The following is a 14362-nucleotide window of genomic DNA, read 5'->3' on the forward strand; positions in this document are numbered from 1 at the left end:
AATAAACACTCAAGGTAAATGATTTGAAAAAGAGTTTGGTTTGCATCTAGTAAACAAAAAAAGAACACTATATGTTGAAAGATGAACGGATGAGATCTGTTTATTTATTCATTTCAATCGATCAAATTGAAAAAAATATAATATAGTAATACATCTAATGATTTTTTTCGCCGGAGTTGCGCGAAACTCGTTGAAAAATAACCACCGCCTAACTTATCTTTACTAAAAATTCTTGAGAATGCATGGAACTTTTCAGAACCTGTTCTTATTAGCATATACTTTTCATGATAGGAAACCTCTAATGTACCAGAGACCCCACCGTGAATCAATGATAAAAAATGAGAATTAAATTCCAACCCCAATCCATCTCCAACGGTCAAAATCCTTATCCCAAAACATCATCCTCGCTCTCCTTCCTCCACACATCCCACTTCTTGCCTACATACCAGAAAGAACTCACAAAGAAGATACATGTTGATGTAGATAAGATTTCGTAAAAGAATAATCAAAATCCACAGAGCAGATCCTCTTTTACGCTCTGTACTTTAGGGAGACCCGTAAAACCATGACCTGCTCAAATATGACAATGCGGGTGTCCTCAAAACCTTCTCTTCCTGATGCTTCTTCACTTTCTTTCCGTTCCTTTCTCAACCCTTTTCAGGTTCCTTCCAATAATTTTGCCTCTTGCAGCCCCTCTCGATCGGTGACCACAATCCACTGTGGTCTTCGTGAGCTCCGAGGCCGTATTGATTCTGTGAAGAACACCAGAAGATCACTGAGGCTATGAAACTTGTTGCTGCTGCTAAAGTCAGAAGAGCGCAAGAAGCCGTCGTTAATGGAAGACCCTTTTCAGAAACTCTGGTAGAAGTTCTTTACAACATCAATGAGCAGCTACAAACTGAAGACATAGATGTCCCTCTTACTAATGTTAGGCCTGTCAAGAAGGTTGCCTTGGTTGTTGTCACTGGTGATAGGGGTCTTTGTGGCAGTTTCAACAATTCAATTATTAAGAAAGCCGAAGCCAGGATTGCTGAACTGAAGGATCTTGGTCTTGATTATACTGTTATTAGTGTAGGTAAAAAAGGAAACACGTACTTCCTTCGATGGCCTTATATTCCGGTTGATAGGTTTATTGAGGGTAATACACTCCCTACTGCCAAAGAAGCTCAGGCCATTGCTGACGACGTTTTCTCACTCTTTGTTAGTGAAGAGGTGGATAAGGTAGAGCTTTTGTACACCAAATTCGTATCCTTGGTGAAGTCCGATCCGATTATTCATACCTTGCTACCTCTCTCACCAAAGGGAGAAATTTGTGATGTGAATGGAAACTGTGTGGATGCTGCTGAGGACGAGTTCTTCAGACTTACAACCAAGGAAGGAAAACTGACGGTGGAGAGAGATACTGTAAGGACGCAGACAGCTGAATTCTCGTCCATTTTGCAGTTTGAGCAGGACCCAGTTCAGATTCTTGATGCTTTGCTGCCTCTCTATTTGAACAGCCAGATTTTGAGGGCATTGCAGGAATCACTAGCCAGTGAGCTTGCTGCTAGGATGAGTGCCATGAGCAGTGCTACTGATAATGCAGTGGAGTTGAAGAAGAACCTGTCTATTCTCTACAATAGGGAGCGCCAGGCGAAAATCACGGGTGAGATATTGGAGATTGTTGCTGGTGCCAATGCTTTAACCTAGTTAACCAAGATTCTGATCCCCCCCATAGTTGTGCTTCTTTATAGGTAATCTTATGGATGTTTCTAAATTCATTCAAATATGCTTGTTTAAGGACAGCTATGCAGAATTTACACCTTTTCATCGTAATTCTCATGCGTATAGACTTTGTGCACACAATAAGAACTGCAATGTATTTAGAAACAGAGGAGCATTTGACTTATTTTTGTATGTAAATTTTTCTCCCGTATAAACTTGTACTATTTGAAAATCTCACCGCATGGTATCTTTGGCAATATATGTTTCAACTGTGTATAGCTTTGTTAAAATTGTAATTACCGCTTTTAGTGATTTCCAAGGTCACTTGATATTAAACTACATGTCTGTTCTTGTTTGTGTAATTTCACTTAGCCTACGGCTTTCAAAAACTCAAATGGCTGCTGTGATACATGGTGCCCAAAATGAGTTTCAATGAACTGAGGATGCCACTAATCAATGTATTTTGAAATCTGAAATTCACACTAACTTGATTCCTTTGACTTTTGCTTCAAATGTTGTTTGATGGAACTTACCACTTCAGCCACAAAACCTCTAATCAACGCCTTTGTCAGTCCCTGCCTCCACACTCACACCTCAATGCCAACAACAATGTCTCCTCCTCCCCAATGGCTACCATGGGAATGGTTTGTCTACCTAACGGCTTGTGCTGGGAGTGACATGGTTATCGCGGGGCGAGATCTGACATATCAACGGTCAAATTGAAAGCATAACGTTAATTCTGTACATAATAAAAACAGAACAAAATACCATGCGTATGGCTGACATTCAAAGGACAATACTTATGCTGTTAGACTGTTACAATACTTTTTTTTTCATATATATTTTTTTAATATCCTTTAACATTTAAAAAAAAAAATCACAACATCATTATAAAAAAAAAAATACTTCAAAAATTAAATAAAAATTTTTATCAGGACCACCATCGATCATGGGATGTTTTATAGGGAGCCAAAGTATTTTCCTTTTTTTTAAAGATCTTTATTTTTTCAAGATCAAATCGTTTTCCTCATGGAAGAATCACGCATTTCTCACAGGTAATTGGTTGTACGTTTATTTACGGCAGTGCATATAATTATGTGGAATATATGCACGCCTGTTCTTGGTCATGTTCCTCTTTTCTGATCTGCTCCAATGGATTGTGTTATGGTGGTTGATATTGATAGCATCCATAAAACAGTTTTATTTGATTCTGAAGTGATACATTGTTCAATTTCTACTTATGAGAATTCGAATATTGGTCGGTGAATTTCGTTTCATGGGAGTACTCTTCGTTGGGTTATTGATTGGTTTGAAAAGTCATGTAAGCTTTGTTGATGAACTGCTTGGGCGAGAGGATTTTTGTATGAAAAGTGTAAGCTTTGTTGATGAAATGTTACGTATAATCGTAGAATGCGTAAATACTGTACAATCATTTTAAAAAAAAATAAGATTTATAATTAAAAAATTAATTTCTTTTTATGTATGTCCCGTATTTATTTAATTTTTTTAAAATAACTACACGGCACTTATACACTCACGATTACAAGTATCATTGAATATTTCACGAACACTGCTTAATTACTTTTCTTGGTGATTTTTGTTTGGGTGGGTAATCCTTATCCTTAATTTTTTCAATCAGTGTTATCTGTTTTTTAGTTTGACTGGCACAAGTTCTAATTTTATGGATAATACATGTGTCACATCTGTCTCATATATCATATACTTCAGAAAATATGGTTGAAGGCAAAAGAGCCGCCAGGGAAGCCTTGCAACGAAAAGGCTTGGTTTGAAAATGTCTGATCTGCCTACTATGAGACGTTTGTATTCACAGTTCATCTCAACTCATCTCAACTCATCTCACTACTATTCATTACTATTCAGTAACTTTAACTCACAAATCTCACTACTATTCACAACTCATCTCACTACTATTTACAATCCATCTCAACTCATCTCAAGTCATCTTCGAATCCAAACGTCTCAAAGTCAACTCAAGTGCCTTTTCATTACATACAACACCACCATGATTTCCATATCAAACTAAAAAGCATTCAAATGTCAAAATATTCAAACTGAACTTTAAATAATAATAATAATAATTTCCAGATTGTAAATTCTGATTCTGGATTTTAAACTTGGTATCCGGATTGGGTGTACTTGAGTTAAATCGAACCAGAAAAAAACTCAAGATAGGACCCAAAAAAAACTCAGTCCAAACGAACAATCCTATGATAGGACTACGGTAGGAAATATAATTTATAATTTTATGCCTTATAACTTATAACTTATATCTTAAATATTAAGTTTTATTATTAAAAAATTATTTACTATTTGATAACTATATGTTTAAAGCACTTAAAACAATATTACATTAGTTTGGAATTAAATTTTTAAAAAAATACTTTTTGAGATAGAAATGATGTTCATTTGATTTTTTAAAGATTATGATTATATCCAAGTTTGAGAGTTGTAATTACCTTGAAGTTGTATAAATATTTTCGCTCGTTGACAATTTTCTTAAAACTTGAACTACATTTCAGATTATTCGAAAAAGTACAAACATCCTCAAACGTATTTTATAGTTTATTTAAGATTAAAAAAATATTTTAATATATAACACTCAAACAACTTAATTTTTCTATTAAAAAATTTTTAAAATTATTTAAGTATTTTTTAAGACTCATAATACAACTCTAAAAAAGTCCTAAAACTATTTCAACAAAATATTTGGAAGCATTCTACAAGAAAAAATAATAACCAAACAAAAAGCATTCTGCTTACTGAAACCTACCAGATTTCTTTCATAAATATTAATTCCATTACGAAATGGTTATTCATTTCTTTACATCTTCCCTAAACAAATCCTATAGTACTGTTTGGTTGATTTTAAAAGGATTTATTAGCTATATATACGTACCTATTTTCAAAAATCATCCGGATCTTTAAGAACACTTTTATTGGATTAGCTAAGTTAAATCTATTGAATATTTAGTTATTAAAGAGTAAAATATGCTCACAATAGATTAGTTAAATTTCAAATATTTGAAATTTAATTACAATGACTTTCAAAAGTTTTTCTAAATTTGAAAGTTATTGTACATACATCAAATATATATTTTATTAATTATTTTTCTCTTCATTTCTTGCTATCACATATTTTATCATAATTGATATATTAATTTGAGTTAGTGATATATTAATTTAATAAGAATATGATTATTAATTAATATATAATAGGTAGAATAGTAAAATATGATAAAATAAAATAAATTAATAATTAAAAAAATAACTATTTCAATATAGAGATTTATGTAAATAAAATAATTAAAAAATATTTTTTAATTTTGATTAATCCAATAGGAGTAATCTAATATTTCTAAAAGTAGAAAGGCTGAATGAGATAGCTAGAGAGAGAAACAGGTCTGAGATAGCTACTTACCACCTAAATGGAATTAAACTGACCCTTGTCCAATCAGGTACAAACATGTTCAGAATTAATGTGATAATTCTTCGATACTTGTATTACCAATCTACTCTTTTTCCGACAGCCACCAACAAAAATGCATGGCATGATGTATAGTTATGCTTAGATGTTGAGATATATTCTAAAAATAAAAATAAAAATAAAAATAAAAATAATTTATAAATAATAATAATAAATAATAATAAAATAATCCGAAGTGATGTCAGATCACCTAACTAACCAAAGATATATAGCCAACCTGATAAGTTTCTTAAACCACAAGAGACATGACTTAATCTTTTTTTATGTCATCTTCATGGGAACATATGTTTCTTTGGAAGTGACAAACCATCTAACTATACTAAAAATGTTGCTAAAAAGTGTAGCATATGATATGATGTATAACAAATCAAGAAATGGGTATATACCATTTTACTACTTAATTTTCTGATGCAGAAACTTATCCGAGAAATTAAGATGTCGTGCAAGTATACATTATATTACGGTAAAGCAAAGTAAGTTAGTTGCTTAATTCATTAGTATTGAGATAGCTTAATATATATGTAGTACGATCGATCGTCAGGTGTAATAATATTAAATTCTTTAGGATAATTTATATTTTATCATAGCGTATCATTTGGATTATGTGGATGATTAGCTTAGTTCATGTTTTTTTATTATTGATTTATAAAAGTTAATTCTTTATTATAGTTATTGTAACTATAAATGTAATATTTGAACTGTAATTATGATAATAAAATATAATAAATAATTTAATTTTTTTAAATTTTAAAATAAAAATAATAATTTATATTATAAGGATATTTTATTCAATTTTTTATAAAATATTTTATTTCATTTTATATGAATTGCGTACGTAATCAAATGAGACCAATTCTCCATCATAATTAAGAATATTTAAAAAAAAAAAACAATTGGATAATGTCATTGTTCTTGAAAAACTGACATGACATGAGAATAAAGATAAAATAATAGTGTGTTAAAACTTAACTCTTAACATTTTTTGAGTTGAAATGGTTAAATCTGTTTTACTATACTAATTACTAAGAATTGTAAGGAATAATGAATAAGAGTTTAGACGTTATCATCTATATTTCGAGTTAGTCTACATATAATTCTCATTTAGTCGAAACTATTCATCAAAGTCTATACAATTATGTTTAAAAAAATTAAAATTAAAATATTATTCTTTTTAAAATAATTTTTTTTTCCTTTTACCTTCATTCATCAATGTAACTACACACGCAGTCTCTCACTTAGGCTATATAAATAGAATTTCTCATATATTCCATTAATTTGCATGCCATTGTCAATACCGAGTGCCATGCGTGTCGTGCTCGATCTTGATGCTGCAGCATGGCAATGTTGAATTCAGTAAGGAGGGGGGGTTTTGAGCAAAAAAAAAAAATTATATACATGTTTTAACTATTGGATTTTGAAGGCCAAGAGTGTAGAAAACGTTACAATATTGAGATCCGAAAAAGTTCTAATATTTTAAATAATACTGAAAAAGGAACATTTTTCCCATCCCTCAATTCAAATTAAATAATAATAATAATAATAATAATAATAATAATAATAATAATAATGATGATGAAGTAGATAAATACTCAGATGTGGTATGTCATAAGAGCCATCTGCAATTGCATGAACCCAAAAGAAGCGTTGACCCACACAGCCCTCTCGGGTCATTGTCCAACAGACGCTCACGATTTGATTTGAGTTCTGAGAAGACTCCTCACCCTCCCGCTCCGCCTGACCTATATTTGCTGCACCCGATTCACAACTCTCTCTCTCTCTCTGTGTGCGCAATAATCCCCAAAACCCAGGAAGCATTGAAGTAAGAAGCAAGAGATATAGAAAAAGTTTCAGTCATGGTTAAATCCTCCTCCCGCCAAAGCAGCCCACCACATTTCTCAAGGCAATATCACCCATTACCCAACCAGGTGCCTTTACTCCTTAAGCACCCCCTCCTAGGCATCCTTAAAAAAAAGTTGCTTCACACATCCACACACACACCATACAAGAGAGACAGAGAGCTTTTTCAGCCTTTCACACACTCTGCTTTTCTCTGGTAATCCGGAAGAGAGTGAGTTGTAGTGAGTTGGAGATAAGGTTGCGGAAATCAGTGAAACGTTTGTACAGTAAAAATATTTTATGTCATCTTATAATTTTATTTTATTATTATAATTTTTTTAAATTATAATATAAAATATAATAAATAATTTATTCTTTTTAAATTTTAAAATAATAATAATATTAAAAAAAATATTTCATTTAATTTTTAATCTTTATTTAAAATAATTTCATCTCATTTTATTATCCGAATAAGCTTTGCTATATATATTCACACACGTACTCACTATTCATATCAGAAATATTTTAAAAGAAAAGGGTAAAAGAACAGAGAATATATAGGTATCAAACCATGTCAAGAAGTCTTCTCTCCATTCGACTATTTCTATATGTGGTAAAAGAAAAGCTCTGATTAGACTCGGCTCTTGGGTCTGCTCAATGCCACAATATCATCCTTTCCTTCTTTCTTCTTTCTTCTGCTTGCTCTTGGCTCCTCTATTCTGTGGGCTTTTGGATTTTTGTAATAAAGCCACCTCACAGAGGCATTACCAGGTAAGAAGTTAGCAATATGGGGGAACTGAGATTATTATCGACAGAAGTCATTTTCTTTTGCTTTTCTTTTCCATTTGAGATTTTATGATAGGCATCAGTACATCTGCATTTGTTGTCTTTTTGCTCTCTGTTACCGCAGGGTACCTTTCTGAGTCTGAGGCCCTTGATATCTGTGATCTTCTTTGGAGGTATTCAAGCCGGGGAAAAGGGTTTCCACAGCTTCTCTTGCTGTGTCTTAGTTGGTTTTTTGGGTTACGCACAGTAACGATTTGAGAAATCTGTGAAAAGCCCTGATTCTTTTGGAGGGTATTTTAACAAAGGCAAGGTAGATTCCTGATATTATTCTCTTCCACCTTTCTCCCTTCCTATTCCCAAGGAAAAAAAATATCAGATTTATCTCATTATCACCCAGAAATTGTTTCCTTAATATTAATAATATTGAAAGAGGTGATTCTATTGCCACGCAACTCTCTCTCTCTCTCTCTCTCTCGTGTTCATCTTATTAGTTATTTGAGCCTTTCAGGGGTCTTAGAGCAACTAGCAATGACAGACTGGAATGGTATCATGGGTAAGACCAGTGGTTTTGGTGGGAGCACAACTAGAGACGAGGATTTTGAAGAGGAAGATGTGTGGGGTTTTATTAAGGAGAGGGAAGATTCTAGTTGCAAGATGAAGAGGAAATCCAAAGACTACTCCTCTGGTTCTTCTTCTGCATGGCGCCTCCCTTCTGTCCCAAGGATGATCCCAAGGGTTAACACTCCAACAACCCATGAAGCCAAAGTGGTTCAACAATCCTCAGCTCCCATGGACATTCCTGATTGGTCCAAGATTTATGGGAAAGGTGCCAAAATGGGTTCTAGGGATGCTTCATGGGTGGGTGGTGGGGATGGTACTGGCAATGGTGTTGCTAATGATGATCATGTTGACTATCATGGTGTTGGTGATTATGAGGCTGATGATAATGATGATGGTGATATGGTCCCTCCACATGAATGGATTGCTAGGAAGCTTGCAAAGAGCCAGATTTCATCTTTCTCTGTGTGTGAAGGTGTTGGAAGGACACTCAAAGGAAGAGATCTTAGCAAAGTGAGGAATGCCATCTTGACAAAAACTGGTTTCCTGGAGTAGCTTGCTCACCACTACTACTACCACACGATCCATTATCATCATCATCATCATATTGTGCCATTACTTCCATCAAATTATCTTCATTCTGAGCCAAGGTTCCCACATAATCTTTGTTTTTCTGTTTCTAAGTTTAATTCTTGCTAGTAATAGAGTGTGTGATGTACTGGGGCGAGTGGAAAATCCCTTGAAAAAAGTCAGATCGAGCTGCCCCTTTTAGAATGTTTTTCAGGAGGGGGTGGGGGGAAGCATTGGCGGCCTCTGAGATTTTATCTGCAGGTAGTTGAGTAGAATTTGTGCTTTGGCAAACGAATGCATGATCTGCATCAGGAAAATGAAAAGTGAACGAGTTAGGTACTCTTCATACGTTCCTATCTCTTGCCACTTCTGCAACATCTCTTGCCGAGTTTCAATATTTATTAAGGGTTTTATAACAACACTGTCATGCATGCTTATTTGGTCCTCTTGAATTAGACATCCCCTTTTGTTTTACTGGTTGAAAGTTTCAACATTACATCATGGAATGCATCCAGACCTCACCCTCGGCGCTACATTTCTTTACTTGTCTCAGCTTTGATTTCCAAAGGTATCACGAATTTTTTAGTCCTCCATTAGATGTTAATGAAGAAATAATATAATACATCACTGATTACCAGTGGGTAGGAGACAGTTTCTTCTATTCCCTCATTTGTCATTTTGGCCAAAGGAGAGCGTGAGGTCCCCATGCCCATTGCTTTCTTGCAGTACTGATGACGAATCTCTTCTTTAAAAAATGTATATAACAACAACAATAGTTATAATAACTACAGTGGGGTATAATCATACTATAATAACAGACATAAACAGCAAGATTTATGTGTTCTGCAGGAAGCTGGTGGCAATACAAGAGGTACGTACCTGTACAAACTAATAACAAAAACAATATATATATATATATATATATATATATATATATATATAAAAGTTAGCTAACTCCAACCTGACTAATAGCGCCTTCTGAAACTAATATGATTCTTTTGGATAGTAAAAAGATTTTATCTCGTCTCATCATTATAATTTTTTTAAATTATAATAAAGAATTCAACTTTTTTAATTTTTAAAACAATAACCATATTAAAAAATAATATTTTATTCAACTTTCATCTCATCTCAACTCAACTCAACTCAATATTTAAACGACACCTAAGTCATTGCTCTTACCGGCCCTACAGCCATTGGAGAGTTTCAAAAGGCAATAAAAAGGAGAGGAAGGGAGCATTGACATTGGTTTATTTATATGCAAATGTAAATACATATTTGCATAACAAGACCATTAAATTGATTACATTGGATTATGCATATGAAAATATTTTCATAGCTATGAACAATATTAATACATTTTTTAAAATGCATTATTCACTCCTTAAATACTATTTTATTAATTTTTCTCTTTCCTCCCTCCCTCTCTCTCTCAACCATTTCCTCTTCTCCCTCCCTCAACAACATAACATAATCTTCACCTTCATTTTATTATTATAATATATTATATTTTTTTATCATTTTATTATATTTTTAATATAATATATAACAAAATTATATTTTTTATTATTATATTTATACTATTAATGCCAAATGTATGTAGTGGGAGTTAATTGCATGCAAAATATATATAAAAAAACTATTTTTAGGGAAAAAAAATAATAAATAAATATTTTATTATTATTTTTTACTCAAAGATGTATAATTCAATATGAGAGTTTTTCTTGAATGACAATGACAATCTTCCAAATATATGATTTTGCATTTGCATATAGAGAAGTCAATGCTAATGCTCAGCCTTTGAATGGCACGGTGATGAAATAATATTACAATTCCCCACCAAAAAAAAAGAAGTATTTTTTCATTATTTAAATGACAGAATATTTGATGAAATTTAATGGCATCCGAAATTTATAAACGCAATATTCAAATGTATGTGATTTTCTAGTAACAGAAAAACACCTTGCATTCGAGGTACTTTGTTGTTTATCTTAAGTTAGTTAGGTTAACGTAGGGTTGTGCAGAAAACATTAGGACCCGACCCGTCTGTGTGGCCGGATCCGACTCAACCAAAATAGTGGATTGAAGTAACTTGCGGGTCGAACCCGCTAAAACCGATATAAAGACATAAAAAAAGGGGCGGGTTGAAACTTGAAATTCACTCTCATGAAATAAAAGCTCAGAAACCCTAGCCTCCATCAAGAAAGATGTTGCGGCCTCTGCGGCTTCCATCATTGGACTCGACGTCGCCATCAAGAACAACATCGATGTTGAGTCCCTACTCAAGAAATTGCACATAAGTGGTGTCGGCTCCTCCACCAAGGATCACGCTTCTGAAGCTTCTTCTTCCATGGTTTGTAGTCGAAAACATTTTAGGGGGTGAGAGATGAGATTTCAGGGGGATTTGTATAGGGATTCGCAAGGAGGCATCCGATTCACTAACAACGGCTTCTGTTACTTCAATTTGGTTTTGGTTACCAACGTTGCGGGGGCAGGAGATATCATGGGTGAGCATTAAAGGATCGAACACTGGGTGGATGAGCATGAGCCGCAATTGGGGTTAGAATTGGCAGTCCAACACCGTTCTCGTTGGTTGGTTAAATTTTCAAAATCGAACACTGGGTTCTTTTAGTTTTTTCTTCTGTTAATTTCCTTTTGTATTAAATTGGTTTTCTAATTGTAATAAGAATGTCATCATCCAGAATACCTTGTAAGAAGCTTGTGCTGCTTGAATTAATCTCCTGAAAGCGAAATATTTGGGGATTGTATAGGAATTGTGCATTTATCTATGAATTCTCGAGAAAATTTAAATGTGCTCTGTTTATATTGGCCGATGCTGGGTTTTGATTGGATTGTATAGGAATAGTGGGATTTGTAAGGTTTTTTTTATTTGTATATGATTCGGGCTTCCATTTCCGGCTTCCAATCTCGGATTGTGTCGGCCCATAGCGGTTTGGCCTCTTTTTTAAGTCGATTCAGTTCGGGTCAGGTCCAAACATAGACCGGGTTGGTCAGGTTGTAGCCCTAGGTCGACGTACGGCAAACATTAATACATTTGATTTGCTTGGCTTGCATTTGAACATGACCATCCAGCATGGTACGACGTTCTCGATCCCTCTCATGCATGCATCTTCGTTTTCAAGCCTTGTTTAGGTTACTGCATGCATTTGATTCGATGTTTTACATATACAAAGATAAATCAATAAAGACGAAGATTTTGTAGTTTTTTGTACGTTTATAAGCTAGCTTGCGTTATTCATACATGGCCCTCAATGATAATCGATCCTAACAACTTAATTAAGGCGTGAGTTCTTTCCAGTACAATGAAATTCAAATTTTATTTCTCGAATGAGAGTTCCTTTGTTTAATTAAAATTACGTAGATAGTATTAATTAACATATTCATGTGAGTTTTATATCAATTAAGTTAATAAAACATGTTGAAACGTGCAACTATATATTAATGCATGTCCAAGTCTTTCTCTGTCACCTAATAATGTACTAATAAATAAACGGATAAACAATAAGTACTACTACCTATAATATAAATATCAAAATTGATATATATATACATACATATTAAAGGTCCTGTATATAAATTGCTGCGAAAACATATATTCAAACAAAAAATATGTTTGAAAATATAAAAAGAGAAATACTCATACTCTAGGTTTTCTCTATTCCTTTTATATTTATGTTTTTAATTTTTTTAATAAATCACATAACATTACATAATTGTATACATCACGTCCAAATGATCATCTGGACGGTAAGTTTCACATAGCCAAATAATATTATTCTTACAACTCGATGCATGCGAGATCTTTACAAGTGCGCGCGCATATATATATATATATATATATACACACACACACACAAGGAATGGACTAAAAAGTTGTTACGGTTGTGTTTGGCTATTATTTATACACAGTTCATTACTATTCCTAAATGGGTGTGGCTACTCTGCCGCCCCATCTTGACCGCGGGGCGGTCGTTTTTTTTTTTTTTTCACATTTTTTTAATATATTTAAATACATTTAAAAAATAAAAAAATATATATCAATATATTTAAAATCATTTCCTTAATCATTAAGTAAAAAATAATAATAATAAAAAATAAATAAACGGTCAAATAGATGTGTCAAATAGAGTGGACGTAATAATATTTTCCTTCCTAAATTATTTATTATTTTTTATTATTATTTACGGATGTTCACCACCACGTCGAAAGGTAAATGAATCTTCCCCAAACATATTTCAAAGAATAAAAATCTATCTTTCTCCTTCGAATAAGCTGCTAGGGACCACCAATAATGAGTAAAGTTCCTAAAGAGAATCCTCAGGCTGCTCTTCCATGGACAGATTCCTTATTTTTCTAGTATCTATGCTATATATATACACACACAGATTCAAAGATTCTCAGGTCCCCCGTGTAGCTGCTTATCCCCTTTTGCCGACACGAATATCAATCATTTTTTTTCCTTACCTCTTTCAATAACCACCTCTAATGTTCACAAGTTGAGCATCTGCCCTCTCCAATAATTTACAGGACCACCTGGCCACTCTTTTAATTTTCTTGCATGTAAGTAATAAAATATAACAAGTCCATAATATTTTTTAAGTCCAATCCAATAGGGAGACTCGTCAGGGAAGAAAATGAGAGGGAAGAAGGAGATAAAAGGCTGAAGGAGTGCAGAGTGTCGAAAAGAAAAAATGGTGATGTGACATAAAATAAAGGGAAATGATATAAAGTAAGGGGGGCAAGAGATAAAATAGATAGACACATATGACTTCAGGGACTTTTTGTCAGGCTTCTTCGAAACTTCACATTCTTCAACCTTACTACAAAGACTCTAGCTAGATGATAGAACTCATATCTCCATTGTACAGTGAGAACACGAGACTATGAGAGATTGTAAACAAGCATATTATAGTAGATTCTTTCCTCCCCGAACCTCCGTAGATGTAAGCTCAGTGCCGAACCACGTAAATTTTTGTGTTTCTCTCTATTCATTCTCTCTGCATTCATTCACTATTTACCGCCATAGATGAACATACAGACATTGTACAGCCGCACTAGACCATCGTTGGAGCTCTTCAAAACACCAATCGAGACCCAAAATAACCTCAACAGGGCCAAAAATTGATTTTTCTCCCATTTTGAACTATTGCACTATGTTTAGGCGCTAACACTTGTCATAAGAACTCAAAATAATGTCTGCTAATCGGTCATATATAAGTAATATTTAATTTATTTATTTCTTCTTCCATATATATTTAGGGTTGTGCACTCATTTTTTAATTAAACACAGTTCCTCAATTTAAAGTTTGTTATCCTAATTAATTACTTCCTAGCTAATTTCATCAGGACTACGCATATATAGTCATTAATAAGGACAGAAAT

General features: G+C 33.4%; 1 protein-coding gene and 1 pseudogene across 1 annotated transcript; both read left to right on the forward strand.

The window, feature by feature from the left end:
- The first annotated feature begins 131 nt into the window (after nucleotides 1-131).
- LOC108988718 lies at nucleotides 132-2404 on the forward strand (annotated as a pseudogene).
- A 5232-nt stretch (nucleotides 2405-7636) lies between these two features.
- Nucleotides 7637-9367, forward strand: LOC108988712. Its single transcript, XM_018962040.2, has 3 exons — nucleotides 7637-7816; nucleotides 7956-8141; nucleotides 8340-9367. The coding sequence occupies exon 3, from the start codon at nucleotides 8360-8362 to the stop codon at nucleotides 8942-8944; it is 585 nt and encodes a 194-aa protein (XP_018817585.1). The 5' UTR covers nucleotides 7637-7816; nucleotides 7956-8141; nucleotides 8340-8359; the 3' UTR covers nucleotides 8945-9367.
- The last annotated feature ends 4995 nt before the right edge of the window (nucleotides 9368-14362 follow it).

Source organism: Juglans regia, chromosome 3, assembly GCF_001411555.2.
Source record: "Juglans regia cultivar Chandler chromosome 3, Walnut 2.0, whole genome shotgun sequence".
Lineage (NCBI taxonomy): Eukaryota > Viridiplantae > Streptophyta > Magnoliopsida > Fagales > Juglandaceae > Juglans > Juglans regia.

Coding starts and splice junctions, on each gene's coding strand:
- LOC108988712 (XM_018962040.2), top strand. CDS start 8,360: ATGACAGACTGGAATGGTATCATGGGTAAGACCAGTGGTTTTGGTGGG.